This window comes from Saccopteryx leptura, chromosome 1 (genome assembly GCF_036850995.1).
Source record: "Saccopteryx leptura isolate mSacLep1 chromosome 1, mSacLep1_pri_phased_curated, whole genome shotgun sequence".
Classification (NCBI taxonomy): Eukaryota; Metazoa; Chordata; class Mammalia; order Chiroptera; family Emballonuridae; genus Saccopteryx; species Saccopteryx leptura.
Genome location: NC_089503.1, coordinates 38,199,043 through 38,219,574, shown reverse-complemented (window position 1 = coordinate 38,219,574; position 20,532 = coordinate 38,199,043). Strand labels below are relative to the sequence as shown.

At 41.7% G+C, this 20,532-nt stretch overlaps 1 protein-coding gene across 4 annotated transcripts in view; it reads left to right on the top strand.

Annotated features, from left to right (window-relative positions):
* Positions 1-9,495: 9,495 nt before the first annotated feature.
* Positions 9,496-20,532, top strand: part of ANO5 (anoctamin 5) — a 94,516-nt gene continuing 83,479 nt past the window's right edge. For all 4 annotated transcript variants that reach the window (XM_066364394.1, XM_066364381.1, XM_066364389.1 and 1 more), the window contains exons 1-2: positions 9,496-9,680; positions 18,554-18,600. In XM_066364394.1, coding sequence (XP_066220491.1) covers positions 9,641-9,680; positions 18,554-18,600 — 87 coding nt within the window. In that variant the 5' untranslated portion in view covers positions 9,496-9,640. The remainder of the gene's footprint in view (positions 9,681-18,553; positions 18,601-20,532) is intronic.

Below are 20,532 nucleotides of genomic sequence, written 5' to 3'. Positions count from 1 at the left end.
GGAAGGGGTCTCTGCTATCAGATGACTACATTCTAGTTGGGGAGATAAAGCAATCAATCACAAAGGAAGCAATCAGAGAGAAAAATAATAAAGGAGAGATTCAACTGGCCATCAATGAATATTCATATGTTCAGCCCTGTGCTTGCTTCGGGCTGATACAATGATGAGTAAAAGAGACATGGTTCATGGCCTCATGGAGCGACAGGAGGAAGAATAAGGAACAAATAATTAAATAATCACAGATGTAAAATATTCTCAGAATGGCCATCAGTAATTTTATCTTCTAGCTAAGCACCCTGTTTGGATAAGTCCTGGTTCTGCAGACCAGGGACTGAGGTCCCTCTGCAGGGCCTTCTCTAACCTCAGTGGAGTGGTTGTTGATCAGTTCATTTTTGAAGCAGCCTGTTTTTTTATTTTACAGACTTCCATTTCTTTGTATTTAAGATGACCTTTCTGGTGATTCAAGATTTGAGCCATCCCTTAATATAAAGCAGCTATGTAATTAAGCAGGGTGGGTTCTTTCGCTCTGTGACTACTTGCAACAACACATAAGTTTCTAGCTTGGAGGAACTAAATAAAGAACTTTCTCCTTAAAACATGAAATTACAGACCACAGCGCATGGTTTGGGGTGAGTCCAATATATTCTCGATGCTCCTTATGCTGCTGGTGAAAACCATGGAGCCACTGGGTGGAGCACACAAACCTCAGATACAGCTACTGAGACACTGGAACTCTCTAATTGCATTTTCTTTGTTCTCATGGTCGAAATTATAACCAAATTAGATACTTTGAAAATAGACTATATTTTCATAAACATATTTCACCAAAGGCCTGACCAATTTTAGTGTACATAATTGTATATTTTCACTAACTTGAAGTTCCTATATTTCAATCATTTGGTTTTCTATTTAACCCAACTTTTAAGGACTCCTTAGAATTCCAGTAGTGGGTATATTTCAGGGAACACAAATTGGCTGACAGCGTATTTGAATCCAAACATTAAATCATCTTTTAACGGGAACCTACTATTTCTCAGAAGCTTTTATTTCATGGCCACAGCCCTACAGATCATCTGAATGCTACATAATGGAGCACTTTAATCAATATGTGAATCAAGTGGGCCTTAAGAGGTCATTCCATTAGTTCAAGTAATATTTGTATTGACGTTTTTATGCATCATGTACTTGATTTCAAAGTCCAGAAATCTGTGTATTTGCTTCATAGATTACTAGAAGTATTATGACTAATAAAAATAAATCCTGTCATGAATATTAAAGGATATACATTTGACAATAAAAGGCTCCAGCTTCTCTAAAACTCTTGCAGTTAAAATCAACTCAACAACAATAAGAAATGCAATTAAATTAAAATAGCATCCCGTGGTTTAATATTTGAACAAATGAAAGCACAGGAGTTATTACATTTATTATACTTAACAATTCTGTGAGGTAGGAAATCTTTATTTTGTAAGAAAACTGAGGCTCAGAAAGGGTAAGAGTTTCACCAAATACCACAAAGAACTAGGAGAACTCAAATTTGAAATCAGTTCCATTAAATCCCTAAGAACCCAACAACACACTTACCTATAACCAGTACTGTCTGATGAGAAGGAAGAAAACTGTCAGGCTGTTGTAGGAATCAAAGAGGGAGGTGGGAAAGTGACAAATGTAGGAAATTACCCATTATGGTTTCCAGCCAGAGGAGCTCATTTTCAATAACTGGTGAGCGAGACATTTCAAAAGAAGAAATGACAGAAAACTGGATTTTCAGGTCTGTTTATAAAAATATTGAACTAAATCAAAGCTGATTTTAGTTTGCACCTTGCAAAGCTATGTGGTGATTCAGAACATGAACTGAGGAGTCAGGTTCCCTGGATCCAAGCACTTGCTCTGTCTTTTAATAGCTATGCAATTCTGGGAAGTTAACCAGTTTAGCCTCAGTTTCCTAAATGATTTTTTATTTTTTATTTTTTATTTTTTTTTTATTTTTTTTACAGAGAGAGAGAGTCAGAGTGAGGGATAGACAGGGACAGACAGACAGGAACGGAGAGATGAGAAGCATCGATCATTAGTTTTTTCATTGCGCATTGCGACACCTTAGTTGTTCATTGATTGCTTTCTCATATGTGCCTTGACTGCGGGCCTTCAGCAGACCAAGTAACCCCTTGCTGGAGCCAGCGACCTTGGGTCCAAGCTGGTGAATTTTTGCTCAAACCAGATGAGCCCACGCTCTAGCTGGCGACCTCGGGGTCTCGAACCTGGGTCTTCCGCATCCCAGTCTGACGCTCTATCCACTGCACCACTGCCTGGTCAGGCCCTAAATGATTTTTTAACATACATAACTATAATAACGTTTCATGTATAATTTAGGTACATTGACATTAACAACTAATAATAAAATAACAATTCTAATAATATACTGTAATAAAGTTATGTTAATGTGGTTTCTCACTCTCAAAACATCTCATTATAACCCACCAGTACAAGCGTTGGTGTTGCTTGTCTCAAGGGATCTCTCTCCGAAGTCCTTACAGGCTCAATGCTTTCTGAAGCAACCCGTTGCTGCCCATCAGACCACGTTTTATGTTCATGTCTTCTTTTTTTTTTACAGAGACAGAGAGAGAGTCAGAGAGAGGGATAGATAGAGACAGACAGACAGGAATGGAGAAAGATGAGAAACATCAATCATTAGTTTTTTGTTGTGACACCTTTGTTGTTCATTGATTGCTTTCTTGTATGTGTCTTGACTGTGGGGCTACAGCAGAGCAAGTAACCCCTTGCTCAAGCCAGTGACCTTGGGTCCAAGCTGGTGAGCTTTGCTCAAACCAGATGAGCCTGCACTCAAGCTGGCGACCTCAGGGTCCTTCGCATCCCAGTCCGATGCTCTATCCACTGCACCACTGCCTGGTCAGGCTATGTTCATGTCTTCTGCTCACAAATGTAATCCCTTTTCCATTTGAACTAAGGCATTTAACATGCACTATGGGTGTAACTTCTGCAGTTTGAGGTATGACAGTAAAGCTAGCATTTTTTTTTTCAGAATTGCACAGATAAAACATTCATTCTTATTATGTTGTAAAGTACTCGTACCTCAATTCCACAGGTTTACATAGAGACACCAAGTCCAGATAAATTTTGAAGAGTTTTATTAAAGGAGGAGATTTATTAAATATGCCGGCTGCATATGGCTGACATAGGGCAGTTGCAAACCCAAATCATGTGCCCCTAATACATTTCAGGGGCTGTTTATATACCCTTGATCACACATGGGCAGGGGAGAGCATGACATCATGGTACAAGCTTACAACATTTGTCTATATAGGACCTATAAAAACATTTCTACACATTAAAACTTATAAGGTAACACAATAGCAAAGATGTTATTCCACATATTAAAAGATATTCCTAAATTTTCTAGTGTTCATTTGCATTCCTTTGTTTAGAGATATATACAAATACTGATCGACTTATGACCTATGCAATTTACGACCATTCAACTTTACAACCACAATCACTAGCCACGACTGCTCCGCGTCTGGCAGCACAAGTGTTGCCCAGCTGGGCGTACAACAGTGTGGACCAGCTTCCGGCAGCACTACCATCTCTGCGTGCACCATTTCAACTGTTATCCCAGATTCGGTACAGCAATTTGTGTTTTGTGTCTTGGATATTTTTCATCAAACCCCTCCCAATATGTCTACTAAGAGGAAATTGTCGCCTGACCAGGCAGTGGTGCAGTGGATAGAGCGTCGGACTGGGATGCAGAGGACCCAGGTTCGAGACCCCGAGGTCGCCAGCTTGAGTGCGGGCTCATCTGGTTTGAGTAAAAGCTCACCAGCTTGAACCCAAGGTCGCTGGCTCCAGCAAGGGGTTACTCGGTCTGCTGAAGGCCCGCGGTCAAGGCACATATGAGAAAGCAATCAATGAACAACTAAGGTGTTGCAATGCGCAATGAAAAACTAATGATTGATGCTTCTCATCTCTCTCCGTTCCTGTCCGTCTGTCCCTGTCTATCCCTCTCTCTGACTCACTCTCTGTCTCTGTAAAAAAATAAAAATAAATAAAAAAATAAAAAAAAAATTAAAAAATAAAAAAAAGAGGAAATTGTCTTTGCAAATATTAAACCAGTTGTACTGGTAATGCAGTGTTTTACTTAAACCTGACAAATGTAAAAATAAGAAACAAAATGGTGTAAGGATGATACAAATGGCATAAAATGAAAAAGAAAATTATGATATATAACAATAATGAAAGAAAATTATGATAAAATATGACTTAAGGATTTTTTTTTTTTTAGAGAGGAGAGGGAGAGACAGAGAGAGAGAGAGAAGGTGGGGAGGAGCTGGAAAGCATCAACTCCCATATGTGCCTTGACCAGGCAAGCCCAGGGTTTCGAACCGGCGACCTTAGCATTTCCAGGTCGATGCTTTATCCACTGTGCCACCACAGGTCAGGCTGACTTAAGGATTTTTATAACATTACTTCACAGTACTATACATATAGCCTAATCAATTTACGACCAAATTGTGTTACAATCCGTCTGTTGGAACCAATCGTGGTCGTAAGTCGAGCACTAGCTGTACATTAATTACACGCTTTCAGGAGGGGAGGGGTAGTTTCCATGGCGCTAGGGGATTAAATGCCTGCAAATGGCCATCAAATAAGAAAAGGTTTTTTCAATCTCTCCTTTCCTGCACTGGCTAGCTATTTATTTACCTGCTTCCTTACAGGTGTGGGTATAGGACTGGACTCTAAATCTCCTTTCCCTCTTCATTTACAATACAGTGCTATCAGCCATCCTGAGTTGGTGCTAATCACACAAGTATAAAAATCACATCTACAAAATCCCCCTGCACACCTAGCCCAAATTAATAAAATGTTCTTTAAGCTTCCTAAACTATTAATATTAATTCCGTAGCTTTTTTTGGTACCTTACTACAATTACAGATCTAAGTAACCTCAGCATATAGTTTTGTGGGGGTTTTTTTCATTATTACCTCCAGGACTCAGTGGTGGATTTACCGGCAGGCACACAGGGCACTTGCGTTGGGCCCCAACTTCTGAAGGGCCCTGCAAAACCCCAACTTTACACTTTTTTCTAATGACACCAAGTTTGGTTTCATATGTGCAGTTTTAACATTAATACTACATAATACTTATTTATTTAAAAATATAGTTAATATGTATTTTTATTTTTCCTGTCTCTCTCTCTCTTTTTTAAGGGGCCCAATATTTTCTTCTGTGCCCTGGGCCTCAACCGACCTTAATCTGCCTCTGCCAGGATTTATACCTTCTCACTTAAAGGAAGCATTTTCAGACCTCTATATAACATATTTGAATTGCCAGCATCACTAATCTTGAGCTTTGGGGACATTATTAAGTGAAACAAAGGTGACTTGAACACAAGCAATGCCATACCATGACAGTTAGCTTGATAACTAAGATGGCTGCTACGTGACTAACACACAGGCATCTTGCAATTCACATCGCACGATTCACGATGCAGGAGAGAAGATGCCAGGTTTCATCATGCTACTCAGAACAGCCTGCAATTAAAAACTTTGTCATTGTTTATTTCTGGAAATTTCCCCTTGATATTTTTGGATCTTGGTTGACGAGAGGGTAACCGAAACTGAGGAAAGCAAAACCTCAGATAAGGGGGACTGCTGTATGCAACCGTGTGTTCAATTACGTTAAGAGAACATATATTCCTCTTTTAGAACATGACTTTCAAAACCTATGGTTGAAAATTGTGGTTAAAAAGGCAGGGTAGATGATGGAGAATACGAACAGATCCTAAAATTATAAATGGATAAGCAATATAAAATATTACAGTGATAATGGTACCAGACAGGAACCAGACCCTGAGTGGGACTGCCTTTGGCCCACCTATAGAAAGTGGGTTCATGACTTTGGGCAGGAAAGAACTCCCAAGATGAGTTAGCGTGATTTTGAAAGTACATTTATTAAAGTTGGGGACACTGAAACAAAGGAAGGGCTAAGGGAGAAGAAGCAACAAGAGGGAGCCTCAGTGGGGTCTGCTTTTGTTCTCTAGAAGTGCAATAGTAAAGAAGCGAGCCTAGTGGGACTGCTGCTAATTCACTGGGGAGTCAGAGGAAAGAGGACAGGTTCAGGGGTAAGCCACCGACCCCAAGGCTGCTGCTCCCCTGGTTGCAAGTGAAGACCTTTAGAAAGGAACTAAAAAGCTCATGCCTGAGAAGGAGCATGAGTGTGCTCTATCGTGAGTCTGACCTGGGTCTTTGTTTTGAGGGCTTTTATCTCTCTTCTGTGGGCGAGAGTCTTATGGAAGGTTTTCAGAAGAATATCTGTCAGCTTTCCAGGTGAGTCTTTCAAATATGTTGATTCATCAAAACGAGTGTACAGGGGAGTTGGGGATTATTTTCTGGTAGGCTTTATTGTTTTTACTTTAATCTTGGTTCTGTCAGGCTTAATCAGGTTTGTGAGATTTGTTCCTCTGACTTCTTTGGATTACTGGCACAGATGGCATTAATTGGGTCTCTGTGCTCTATCTTTCTGACCAGAGTGATTTAAACTATTTATACTCTGGTTAGAGAGGAGAGGAATAAACCACTTGTTTTCAAGGTTCCTTGATTAGGCAAGATAAATTCTTGTGATTCACTAGCTGCCTGTAAATTGGTCAAATTGTTTGGCCTTAATTATCTTGTTTCGGTTTCCCCATTCCACTTGCCCAGGAATTTTCCTAGCTACTTACTATCTTGCCTCAATAAGAATACAGAGAAAATTTCTCAAGATCTAAAGAGTTGTGGATAAGATACAAACCTTTTTCTAGGAACCTTCCACTTTTTGTTAACTATTTTGATAAAATAGCCAATTCAGCATCAAAATATTCCATTCAATTTTGTGTAAAATCAAGAGCATTAAATGTCTTATCATGTTACCTCAAATACAGTGCAGAATGAAGAAATATAAAACTGATAATTATATAAAATCATAAACAAATAATTATATTGTGTTTATTTTAATTTAACCTATGTAGAGCAAAGATGATACCCATCTGTTGAATCACAATATACATAGAACCTAGCAGAGTACCCAGAATAGAGAAAGAATATGAAACAAATGATGTTGTAAACATTTTATTAGAATCAAACAATGATTAGTAATCAAAAGGTAAAAACCAAACACTTGCATTGTAACTAGTGATTTACTGTAATTACATGTAAGTTCATTGCTTGACTCACATGACAAGCACAATTCCAAAATGCATTAAATAAAAAAATTGCTTGTCTCAAATCACATGACCAGAATTGATATATTCCTAGAGGTTTAATCAAGTACAGTTAGCAAGATGTAGAAATACAAAAGTGATTTCCAATTCGACAGTTAACCATAACCTTCACCAAAACACTTCTCTTGGCCCTGGCGGGTTGGCTCAGCGGTAGAGTGTCGACCTGGCGTGCGGGGGACCCGGGTTCGATTTCGGCCGGGGCACATAGGAGAAGCGCCCATTTGCTTCTCCACCCCCTCCCCTCCTTCCTCTCTGTCTCTCTCTTCCCCTCCCGCAGCCAAGGCTCCAATGGAGCAAAGATGGCCCGGGCGCTGGGGATGGCTCCTTGGCCTCTGCCCCAGGCGCTAGAGTGGCTCTGGTCGCGGCAGAGCAATGCCCTGCAGGGGCAGAGCATCGCCCCCTGGTGGGCAGAGCGTCGCCCCTGGTGGGCGTGCCAGGTGGATCCCGGTTGGGCGCATGCGGGAGTCTGTCTGACTGTCTCTCCCCGTTTCCAGCTTCAGAAAAATACAAAAAAAAAACAAAAAACCCCCACTTCTCTCTAGGCCTTTTTTCATCTGTAAATGGTAATTCTTAGTTCTAAAAAGTCAATAGAAAGGGGGAAAAATTGAATAGCATTTAAAAAAAAAGGTCATGTCTTCCTTGGTCATCTTCTCCTTAGTCTGAATCATCCCATCCCTGCCCCAAACTCAAAATCACACCATTCTCAGTACTCTCAAGTCCCAACGCTCTCCAGCTCGCACCTCTACTTAACCGAGTTCGTCATCTGTAATGCACCTTTCACCCATTAGACAGTAACTCTTCCTATCTCCCAATTATTGTGGAGCTGGCAGCTGTTAGGATCTCAGCAACGGAGACCGAATTCAGAGGAGCCTGTGAAGAGTGGGACCACTCAGTCTGCTGAGGCCAAAGTGCTCAAGGCCCAGAGAGACTCGGAGGTGGAGCAGGGCTCAAAGTTATGTGGGTTAGTTTTAACAGCAGCTAAATTTTTAACGCGTTATGCCAGTACTCGACACTGTAGTCCTCACAACATTCCTAGGAGATGGGTACTGTTACCGTTCTCACTTTAAAGATGAGTAAACCGAAACTTATATAATTTGGCCGATGCTACCTACCTTTCAGGGGCAGAGGCTGAATTCGAACTCAAGCCAAAAATGTATGACTTGCCCCCAACCTTATTAGACAGAGATCCGTTTCCCATCCAGGAAGCCGGCCCTGCTAAAAGCCAAGTTAATGCCCACGCGGGATGCAGGAGGGAAGTCTGCTCGAATCTTGGAAAGTGATGGCCTTAAGGGAAAGGGTCCCCTTAAGAAGGGCGGGGGGCTTTTCCCACCCGACAAAAAATCACTCCCCAACTGGGAGGGGGTTCCCTCCGAGTGCCAACGCTGCAGGCGGAAGGTTGGGCAGATGGATGAGGAGCAGCTGGCGGGTGGGCGGGGACCCGAGGAGGAGGACTGGGAGGGAGGGAAGGCGGGAGCCCTCGAGAACCAGGAGTCCTGGACGTGGGCCAGCCCGGTGGAATGGGACGAGCAAGGCCTGCTGAGAATGGAGTTGACGGGCCAAGCGAGTCGAGAGGCGGCGGGCCCCGAGGGGGGACAGGAGGCAGAGGGTCCCCAGGAGGGAGGGGAAGAGGCGCGGCCGGAGCGGACGGCAGAGCCGGGGCCGACGGCCCGGGACAGCGCGGGCGGAGAGGAGGGGGCGGACCCCCAGCCTGCGGGGCCGGGCGGCGGGGAGGGGGCGGACCCCCGGCCTGCGGGGCCGGATGGCGGGGAGGGGGCGGACACCCAGCCTGCGGGGCCGGGCGGCGGGGAGGGGGCGGACCCCCGGCCTGCGGGGCCGGATGGCGGGGAGGGGGCGGACACCCAGCCTGCGGGGCCGGGCGGCGGGGAGGGGGCGGCCCCTGAGGGCGGGCCGAGGGCGGGCCTTGAACTTGGGCGGAGAAGAGACGGTCGGGGACAGAGGGAGGGAGCGGGCCGGCCGCCGGAGGGGCCCGGGAGGACTGGGGGCGCGGCCCCGGGGAACGTCGAGGGCGAGGAGAGGGAGCCGGGAGAGCCGCTTTCCGGCTTGTTCCTGGCGAAGCAGTGGGAGGGCCCCCAGGAGCGCTGCCGGGAGAGGGCGGTGAGGCGGAGGGACAAGGGCTCGGAGCGGGCGGGGCTCAAGTATTCACAGAAGACCCAGCGGCTGGGGATCCCGGGGGCGGAGGAGACGTCGGAGCCCGAGGTCTCCCGAAAGGGGCTGAAGGGAACCCTAGCCGAGCGTTCTCCGGGGCGGCTACTCCGCGGGTCCTCGGTCAGAATCAGCATCTGTCCGGGAGCTGGCCAGCAGTCGCTGCATCCTGCCGCCTCCGTCAGTGTCATTAACGAGCTGGCGAAAATGGGCGACCCGAACGTCCTGGAAATGGTGCAGGAGGAAGGTAAGCGCCGGCCGCGCGGCGCGGGAGGAGGGTCGGGCTCCGCGCGCAGACCCAGTCGTCGCAGGCGCAGGGATCCCGGGGGACGTTGGCGGCCCTGCGGCCTGGAGCCCGGGGACGTTCGCCGAGTCGCCGGCGCTGTGCGGGGCGTGGATTGCAAGACGAAATAGACTGAGCCCCGGGTGGGTGGGTGTCAGCGCCCCTTGGTTTCCTCCGCTGTTATGGAAGCGCTGGACCTTGGTTCCGAGACCGCCCTCCTTTGCTCCGCGGAGCGGTGGGAAAATGCTGGGAGGCGAGGTGAGCGCGCTGGGCGTGGGGGCATAGGGGTCCAGGCACCTGGTACAAAGTCGCCTACGACAGCCACAGCTTAGGGTGCATGACAGGGGGCCCATGCGTGGGGAGCTGGCCCTTGAATGCTTTTGCTTCTTTCTCTTTATGCCAATTACTGCTCGAGCTTTGCAATCTTGATTAATTTGGGAGAGGCAGAGGCTAAGGGTTGAGATTCTCTCGCACTTGGGAACGCTGCTTTACTACCAGCTTTCATTGAATCTTAAGTTGAGAAATGTTCCTCATTGTTTTCTAAGGCCTTTGCACAGACCTCCAGGCTGTGGACCTATTTTAGTACACACCTTTTCCTAAAAATGCAGCTGTTCTTCTGGGGCTATCTCCAGGACCCTCAGTGATGCTCAGTTCCCTTGCTGACACTGTTTTCTTGTCTTGTTTAGTATTAGATCTAAAGATGAAAACAATTCTTTTAAGTGCTAAAATATCTAAGCAGTTTTACTATTGAGTCTTCAAAGGTACCAAGAAATGTAATGCATTATTGCATCCTTCTCCACTCTCTTAACAGTTTTATTGATATAATTTACATAGTATATAAGTCACTCATTTAGAGTGTATGATTCAGTGGCTTTTGGTATACTTACAGAGTTTTGCAATCATCACCCTAATTTTAGAACATTTTCATCACCCCAAATAGAAACTTCTTCGTAGTCACTCCCCATCCCCTTTTATCCTGTTTTCTCCTCCCAGTTACTATATAAATTTACCTATTCTGGACACTTCATGTAAACAGACTCAGATAATATGGGGTCATTTGTAACTGTCTTCTTTGTCTTAGCTTAATGATTTTGAAGTTCACCAATGTCGTAACTTACATCAGTGCATTATTTTTGATTGCCAAATAATATTCCACACTTTATCCTTTTATCAGTTGGTGGACATTTAGGTTGTTTCCACTTTTTCTGCTAACTTAATGAATAATGCTGCTAGGAATGTTCATGTGCAAGTTTTTGTATGGAATTATGTTTTTATTTTTTTGAGTATAGACCTAGGAGTGGAACTGCTGGATCATGTAGTAACTCTATAGTGAAAATTTTGAGAAACTGTCAAACTGTTTTTCAAGTATCTGTATCATTTTATAGTCCCACTAGCAATATTTAAGTTTCCATTTTTTCAGACTCCCTAACATTTATCTGCCTTAGCTGTCACCATTCTAGTGGTTTTGGAATGGTATTGCAGTGTGGTTTTGATTTGCATTTTCCCAGTAAATAATGTGTCACATATTTTTCCCAATGCTTATTAGCCATTCACATATCTTCTTTGGAGAAATGTTTATTCATATCCTCTGCCCACTTTAAAAAATTGAGTTGTCATTTTATTTGCATTGTAAAAGTTTTTTATATATTTCATATATATATGATTTGTAAATATTTTCTCAAATTCTCTGCAAAGCAACTGATCCTTTTTTAAGTCAAAAAATAATTTAAGGATAGAGGGAAATAAAATTCTTGAAAAATTTCAGCTTTGACTAATGGCTTTGCTAAATGATGCAGTAAATTTGGTAAGGGAAATGATTGGAGTTCAGTGATGCAAAAGAAATCAAGTGACTTTTGAATGTATAAAATTAGAAGTCCTTTTCTATACTTATTTAATGGTTTCCTCCTTTGCTGAGAATTATTTTTGTTGTCATGTCAGTAATTCGAAGGTCTTAATAGGTATATTTTAATTTAAAGCATTTAATAATTCCTTATAGTCAGTCCTCCTGAAGTAAAGCTATGAGAAGGTACAGAAATATATCCTTCATTGAAAGAAGAGTGCAGGAAAAAATGTGAAGCATATAACTATCTATGTGTATTGAAAAAAAATCAACATGGCTTTGCAGAGATTGACCATTATTTTCTTTCAGATGTTAGAAGTGTGATCTACTTTAGCCTCGGGATAATCTTGCTTACTAGAATGTGTCCTTAAATTAGTATTACTTTAGTGTGTATCATGTTGCATCTTGAGTTCTTCCCAGGAAGGTTTTAGAACTTTTCCCAAAAGAATTTCAGTTTTCCCTTTTCTTGGCAAAGGCCTTTGTAATTTATTTATATTCTCTTTCATTGTGATTGAAGCTTTGCTGCCAAATTGGGTGGAGGTAGGAGAAAAGGACATTGATGTGGAATACCATATGTATTTGATGGTTGGTTCTGATGACTGCATCTGGCTAAATTACTGTTGCCTGTTTTGTTCATAGATCCAGAATCCAAGCACAGCAGGGTGGTGTGGATTGGAGAGCAGGGCCTAAGGAGCAGGGTGGTCTAGGCCGCTCAGATAACACTTATTTTTCTAAATGTTTTTCTCCCCCCCCCCTTTTTTTTTGTATTTTTCTGAAGCTGGAAACTGGGAGGCAGACAGACTCCCGCATGCGCCCAACCGGGATCCACCTGGCACGCCCACCAGGGGGCAATGCTCTGCCCATCTGGGGCATGGATCTGTTGTGACCAGAGCCACTCTAGCACCTGAGGCAGAGGCCATGGAGCCATCCCCAGCGCCCAGGCCATCTTTGCTCCAGTGGAGCCTCGGCTGCGGGAGGGGAAGAGAGAGACAGAGAGGAAGGAGAGGGGGAGGGGTGGAGAAGCAGATGGGCGCTTCTCCTGTGTGCCCTGGCCGGGAATCGAACCCGGGACTCCTACACACCAGGCCAATGCTCTACCACTGAGCCAACCGGCCAGGGCCCCTTTTTTTCTTAAATGAGAAGCAGGGAGACAGAGAGACAGACTCCCTTGTGCACCCCAACTGGGATTCATGGTGCAAACCTCCTAGGAGGCGATGCTCTGCCCATCTGGGGTGCTTGCTCTGTTGCTCGGCAACCGAGCTACTTTAGTGCCTGAGGCGAGGCCATGGAGGCATCCAACTTGCTCCAACTGAGTCATGGCTAGAGGAAGGGAAGAGAGAGAGAAAGAAAAGATAGAGGGAAAGGGGTGGAGAAGCAGATGGTCATTTCTCTTGTGTGCCCTGACTGGTGATTGAACCTGGGGCATCCATATGCTGGGCTAGCGCTCTACTACTAAGCCAAACAGTCTGGGCCTAAATGTTTTTCTTTTCTTTTCTTTTTTTTTTTTTTTTTTTTTTTTGATGTGTGATAGAGAAAGAGAGAGACTGAGAGAGGGACAGATACGGACAGACAGGCAGGAAGGGAAAGAGATGAGAAGCATCAATTCTTTGTTGCGGCACCTTAGTTGTTCGTTGATTGTTTTCTCATATGTGCCTTGACCAAGGGGCTACAGGAGACTGAATGACCCCTTGCTCAATCCAATGACCTTGGGCTCAAGCTGGTGAACCTTGCTCAAACCAGATGAGCCCACAGTCAAGCTGGTGACCTCGGGTTTTCGAATCTGGATACTCCTCATCCCAGTCCGACGCTCTTTCCACTGTGCCACCGCCTGGTCAGGCTAAATGTTTTTCAATATGTCAATTATTTTCCTAGATTGATTTTACTGCCCATTATTAAGACCTCTGTTATTGCTAGGGTTGTATGAAAAGTGCATTGCAGTGAGGATGTCTATTTTTTTTATTGCAGTTTACATTCAATATTATTTTGTATTAGTTTCAGGTTTACAACATAGTGATTAGACGATCATATACTTACAGTGTTCCCTCTAGTATTTCTGGTATCCATCTGGCGCCATACATAGTCATTACAGTATTATTTAGTATATTTTCTGTGCTGTACCTTACATCCCATGACTATTTTGTAACTACCAATCTGTGCTTCTCAGTCCCTTTACTTTTTTCACCCAGTCTCATAACCTTCCTTTCTTCTGGCAACCATAGTTTCTTTGTATCTATGTGACTTTTCCTATTTTGTTTGTTCTTAAGATTACTTATATAAGTGAAAACACGATATTTGTCTTTCTCTTACTTATTTCACTTGGCATAATACCCTCTAGGTCCATACATGTTGTCTCAGATGGTAAGATTTCATTCTAATTTATGGCTGAGTAATAATCCATTGTGTATATGTACTACCACTTTTTTTTTTTTTAATTTTTCTGAAGTGAGAAGTGGGGAGGCAGAGAGACAGATTCCCACATGCAACCGACCAGGACCCACCCGGCATGCCCACTGGGGAGTGATGCTCTGCCCATTTGAGGAGTTGCTTTATTGCAACTGGAACTATCCTAGCACCTGAGGCAGAGGCCATGGAGCCATCCTCAGTGCCTGGGCCAACTTTGTTCCAGTGGAGCCTTGGCTGTAGGAGGAGAAGAGAGAGATAGAGAGAAAGGAGAGGGGGAAGGGTAGAGAAGCAGATGAGCGCTTCTCCTGTGTTCACTGGCCGGAAATCAAACCCAGGACTTCCACATGCCAGGCTGACGTTCTACCACTAAGCCAATCAGGCAGGGCCTGTACCACCACTTTTTTACCCACTTGTGTATTGATGGGCAGTTGCGTTGCTTCTGTATCAAGGCTATTGTAAATAAAGATGCAGTGAACATAGGAGTGCATATAGTCTTTTGAAGTAGTGTTTTTGAGTTTTTTCAGATGTATTCCCAGAAGTGGAATCACTGGGTCATAAGGCAGTTCCATTTTTAATTCTTTGAGGAATTGCCATACTATTTTCCGTAGTGTATGGGTGCACCAATCTGCATTCCCACCAACAGTGCACAAGGGTTCCCTTTGCAGGTTGCAACCTTAGTTGCTCATTGATTACTTTCTCATATGTGCCTTGACCGTGGGCCTTCAGCAGATCAAGTAACCCCTTGCTCGAGCCAGCAACCTTGGGCTCAAGCTGGTGAGCTTTTGTTCAAACCAGATGAGCCTGCGCTCAAGCTGGCGACCTCTGGGTCTCGAACCTGGGTCTTCCACATCCCAGTCGGATGCTCTATCCACTGTGCCACCGCCTGTGTCAGGCAGGGCTCCCTTTTTTTCCACATCCTTACCAGCACTTGTTTGTTGATTTATTTATTTATTTAGGAGAAAAAGGGGAGAGAGAGAGAAGCATCAACTTGTTGTTGTTCTGAGTTATACACCTATTGATTGTTTCTCAAATGTGCTCTGACCAGAGCTTGAACTGGCAATCTCAGGGTTAAGCTGGTACCCTTGGGATGGAGCAGAAAACCCTGGGATTAAGCCTGCGACTTTGGTGTTCCTGGATAAGGCTCTCTCCATTGCATCACCAGCCAGAGCACTTGATTGTTAGTTTATTAATGATAGCCATTCTGACAGGTGAGAGGTGATACCTCACTGTGGTTTTAATTTGTATTTCTCTGATGATTAGTAATGTTGAACATCATTTTTTGTTTGTTTGTTTAGGAAGAGATACATAGAGGGACAGATAGGGATAGACAGACAGGAAGGGAGAGATATGAGAAGCATCAGTTCTTTGTTGCAGTACCTTAGTTGTTCATTGATTGCTCTCTCATATGTGCCTTGATGGGGGGGGCTCCAGGTATGCCAATGACCCTTTGCTCAAGCCAGCAACCTTGGGCGCAAGCCAGCAACCTTGGGCTCAAGCCAGCAACCTTAGGCTTCAAGCCAGTGATCTTTGGGCTCAAGCCGGTGACTTTGGGGTCATGTCTAGGATCCCATGCTCAAGCCAGATGAGCCTGCACTCCAGTCAGTGACGTTGGGGTTTCGAACCTGGCTCCTCTGCATCCCAGGTTGAGGCTTTATCCACTGCTCTACCACCTGGTCAGGCTGAACATCTTTTGATATGTCCTTTGGCCATCTCTATGTCCCCTTTGGAAAAGTGTCTGTTCAGGTCCTTTGCCTATTTTTAAATTTGGTTGTTTTGTTTGTTTGTTTGTTTGTTTTTGGTGTTGTATGCATTCTTTCTAAATTTTGGGTAATCAGATGTATTTTTCTCCCATTCAGTGGATTGTCTTTTCATTTTTTTGGTTTTCTTTGCTGTGCAAAAACATTTTAGTTTTATATAGTCCTATTTTTTTTCTTTTTGTTTTCATGCCGAAGGAGATATATCAGAAAAAATATTACTAAGAGAAATGTCTGAGATTCTACTACCTATGTTTTCTTATAAGAGTTTTATGGTTTCAAGCCTTACATTTAAGTCTTTAATTCATTTTGAGCTTATTCCCAAAACGTTTTTAGAATTGATAAACAAATTCAGTAAATAGCAGGATACAAAAAAATATCCAAAAATTAGTTGCATTAGTATATGCCAGTAGTAAATTATTAGCAAAGGAAACTAAGAAAACAGTTCATTTACAACTGCATCCAAAAAAATGCCTAGGAATAAATTTAACCCAGGAGGGTGTATTTTTTTTTAATGTCGACAATTCAGTAGATTTTTGGAAACTTGGCTCTAAGTATATGTTTCTTCCTGGAGTTTAATGACACAGTTATGAAAACAAAAGTGTTGGTTGAAGAAGGCTGAGAAAGACTACTTTTACTTCTGGTGTTTTAAAATATAAACAGGTTTCTTAGAGTAAATTTAATGAAATAGTTAAACCTAGATCTTATATATTATGTATTTCCTAAAGCATCTTTAAAAAGTAAATATGAGAATGATAAACAATTGATTTACATGTAATAGGCTTTCTTCCCAGAGAGAGAATGTTAACATTTTGCCTTTAGACATGACAGTTAATATTTCTTGGATATATTACGTTTTCTCAGTTTATTTTCTTGACAGTTGAATACATTAGTAATCAGTGATCTCCAATTAGCTGTTTTCCCACTAAAAATTTTTTTAATGTTTATTTCAGAGATTTTAGAGAGAGGAAAGCAGAGAGCAGTAGAGAAACAGGAATATTGATCTGTTTCCTATATGAGCCCTGACCAGTGATTGAACCAGCAACCTCTGAGCTTCAAGAAGATGCTCCAACCAACCAAGTTATCTGACCAGGGCCCCCACTAATAATTTTTAAAATGAAATTCCAAGGGCAAATGTCATAGAACACTTAAATAGTTATGTAAATAAATACTGCTAGTAAAATATCAGTGTCGGTGGAGTTGAACTATTAACTGGTTGACATAAGAATGATGTTCTGATTTGAAATATTAATTCTTCGGCTGATTTATGATACATCTAGCATTGAAAAGGACAGTTTAAGGGTTTAACAACAGGAAAGGCAGTTTCAAAGTTGAATGTAAAGTTGTTTACATCTTTATAGCCACGTTAAATATTATATTTAATCAACCACCTGTTCTTTGGTAATGTGAATATTTGATGACATATATAATTGGTCTTTAAACCACACAGCATTTGCGTGGGTCCACATATACGTGTGTTTTTTTTCAATACACATTGCCAATGAGTATTCCTTATGATTTTCCTAATAACATTTTTTTTAGTTTTTTTACTTTATCATAAGAACACAGTATGTACTACCTATAACACACAAAATATGTGTTAATCAACTGTGTATATTATCTATAAGGCTTTCTGTCAACAGTAGGCTTTTAATAGTTGAGTTTTTGGAGAGTCAAAAGTTATATGAAGAGTTTTGACTGTAGGAGGCAGGTGTCAGTTCCCCTAATCCTTGTGTTGTTCAGGGGTCAAGTGTATTTTCATTTTATGCAGCTGGAAGGAGTGTAAACTGAGAAGAACATTTGGTAAATGCAAGGTCTATTTTTGGGCTCTGGGTTTGCAGGAGTGTGTATTCTTAGTAATGTGCTTTCAGTGAGAACCTGAAGCTCATTCTTCAGGCTGACTTTACTATGGCATGTGTGAACATCTGATTTTGTGTGCCTATTCAGTGCACACAGCTCAGTTGTGAACTGTACGTCTATATAGTACTCATGATGGGTACTATATAATGTTTTATACTATTTTTCAAATGTTTTACTTATATTTTTAATCTTAATAGATGAGAAAACCTACATTTGAAAAGGTTAAGTGTTTAGCTGTAGGCACAATTATTTTCCACTTTGCTTATAACTTTAACTTTTAACAAAAAGAACTGAATACGAAAGAAATTCTTTTATCTTTATTTTGGCACTCGAAAACTTATCCTAAAGAAATTAAAAGCTTTGAAAATGACCAAAAGACTAGATTACGTCCTGATAATAATAACAAGAATAACTAACACTGACCTACTCTGTGCCGTGACTCATGAAAGCACTTTACATGCATTATCTCATTTAAGGCAGGCATGAACCCTGTGAGGTAAACATCAATGCCACTTAAGCGATATTTGATAACTTGAAATTTATGCTGTATTCTTAACTGCAACCAATTTGGGTCAACTCCAGGAAAAGCTGCTGATAGAATGTTAAATCTCACATGGTAAGAACTAAGAGATAGCGATGGGCATCCCTGTTTGATGTTTTCCTCTCAGCAGTTTTGTGGTAATGTATTTAGTAACTGCATTTATCAGTTTAGTTTATTTCTCAGTTGGTACAGTTATATCCTATGTATCAGTATTTGATGTTTTTCTCTGCAATTATTGACAGTTTTTGGTACTGACTTCTTTTGGAGGCTATTTTGAACAACTTAACTCCCGGAAGATCTTGGGCATTTTCTTCCACTCCTTTTTTCTTTGAACTTTTTGCTTTGAATTTTAAATTTCTATTTTCTCTAGGTGCAGACTCTTAACATATTCTGATAAATTGGCCATTTTAACATGTTTTGGTTTTTTTTCTTAATTTAGAAAGAAGAATCAGTAGGGAAGTAGACTACACTTTTAATACAAGTGAGGTAAGTTTAATATATATATATTAGCATCCTGTAAGTCAAAACAAAAAATCGAGACTAGGTTAGAAATGTACTTCATATGAATACTTAGGTCTTTGTACTTCAGTTATTTACTTACACTACATTCTTTTTATTTTGTCCTCTAACATATTCATTTTTAGTAAGTAAAGCAAATTTCACGTTTCATGCAGATTTAATATTGGGTCTCTCTAGACGTTGTGTGGGAGCAGACACGAGCTTGGACTGTTTTCAGGCCCCCTGTGACATAAACTCAGAATGCCAAGTCTTCATACGCAAGATAATAGTATTTGGCTGAACACTTTGTTAGAGATAATGCAGTATAATATATGACAGGTTTTTACTTGTTGTTGCAGTTATTAGTATGTGTTTAATTGTTATTGATGACTATGCCAGGGTTCAAGTGATTCAGCCTAAGTAAACATATTAAATAACAATAATAAAAATCAAATATTACCTGTAAAAATACAAATTTTTCTTAACCAAAGGCCTCTTATTTTATTTCTATAAGCTTGCAAAAAGATACCAACAATTAGGATTTTTTGTCTATTGAATATAAGCATTCTGAAGGTATTTCAGATAAAGTAATCTTTCTGGTGGGCTCTATTTGACCCAGAGGAATAGTCTCAGAGGTACATGTCCCTGAACTGGGAAAGGGGTGTCCAGCAAGATAAAAAAAAATCTTTAAAAATAGCTTTTTAGGAATGACTGAAATTCCCACCCTGGGAAAGAAAACCTACCAGAGTAGGCTGGCTGTGTGCTAGTTAGCTGGATAAACTGGCTGGACATGCCGGTTGACTTAAGAGTCTTAGAAGTTCTGCGATTCCTTTAAAAGCTCAGTTACCAAAATGCTGAGAAAAAAAGAATAGGAAAACTGACAGGACTATAAAAAATCATATAGTCCAGTAATTTTTACAGTGTAATTTGTACACCATCTGAATAAGAATTACATGGAAAATTTTCTTAAAATGCACACTCTTGGGGCCAACCTCAGATTACTCATCATGTAGCATCCAGGATAAAGTTAGGAAGTCATGATTTTTTAAAAAAAGGCACCCAGGTGATTCTTGTTGCCATTAAAATTTGAAAAGCACTGTCTTAAAGTAGTCTCCACAACTAAAGTGATGTAATGTGACGCAGAGAACATATTTATTGAGTGAGTTGACGATTATGTAGAAAATTAAGAACATGAACAACTTAAGTTTTCATGTCTTTAGAGCAGACTGAGACAGGTTTATTTTATGAGATTGAACCAATTTAAATGATAATAAATATAGTATTGTCCTTTTCACTTTGGTCATATTAACATAATACACTTCTCACAGAATTTTATATATATTTTCCAAGTTAACTTCCATTATAGTTCACATTCTTTGCTTTTGTGTGTCTTTCATATTTATATATACTCCAGACTTAAACTTCTATAACAGAAATTTAAAACAGGAGTTGCTGAAATCAAATGTTGACTGGTTGATATGCTAAGGATATTCTGATTTGAAATAGTCATTCTTTAGCTGAATTACAATACAATCAGTATTGGAAAAGACAGTTAAGGGTTTGGCAATGGAAAAGGTAGGTCCTATGACAATGTGTCCCTCCCGCATACTAATCTACAGGGAATCAGTGGAGAACACAAGTAGGCAGACTTTCACTCTCACCAGTAGTAGCAAGGTGCTCAGTTCTTTTCTGCCGCATTGTCATTGTGGTCAGAAGTAGCCTGGAGGGAAGCCAGAAGTTTCACTACTGTCTCGAAATAGAGAAGCCACGCCCATACCACTCCCTGCTGTGGTGACAATGGAGGCCAAGTAGGCAGCAATAAGAGGGCACCCATTGCCTTTCCAGCCTAGCTGGGATCATTGAAGGCCTAATGGTGAGCCTGACCTTCTACCACTACTCCACAGTAATGAGAAACCCTCC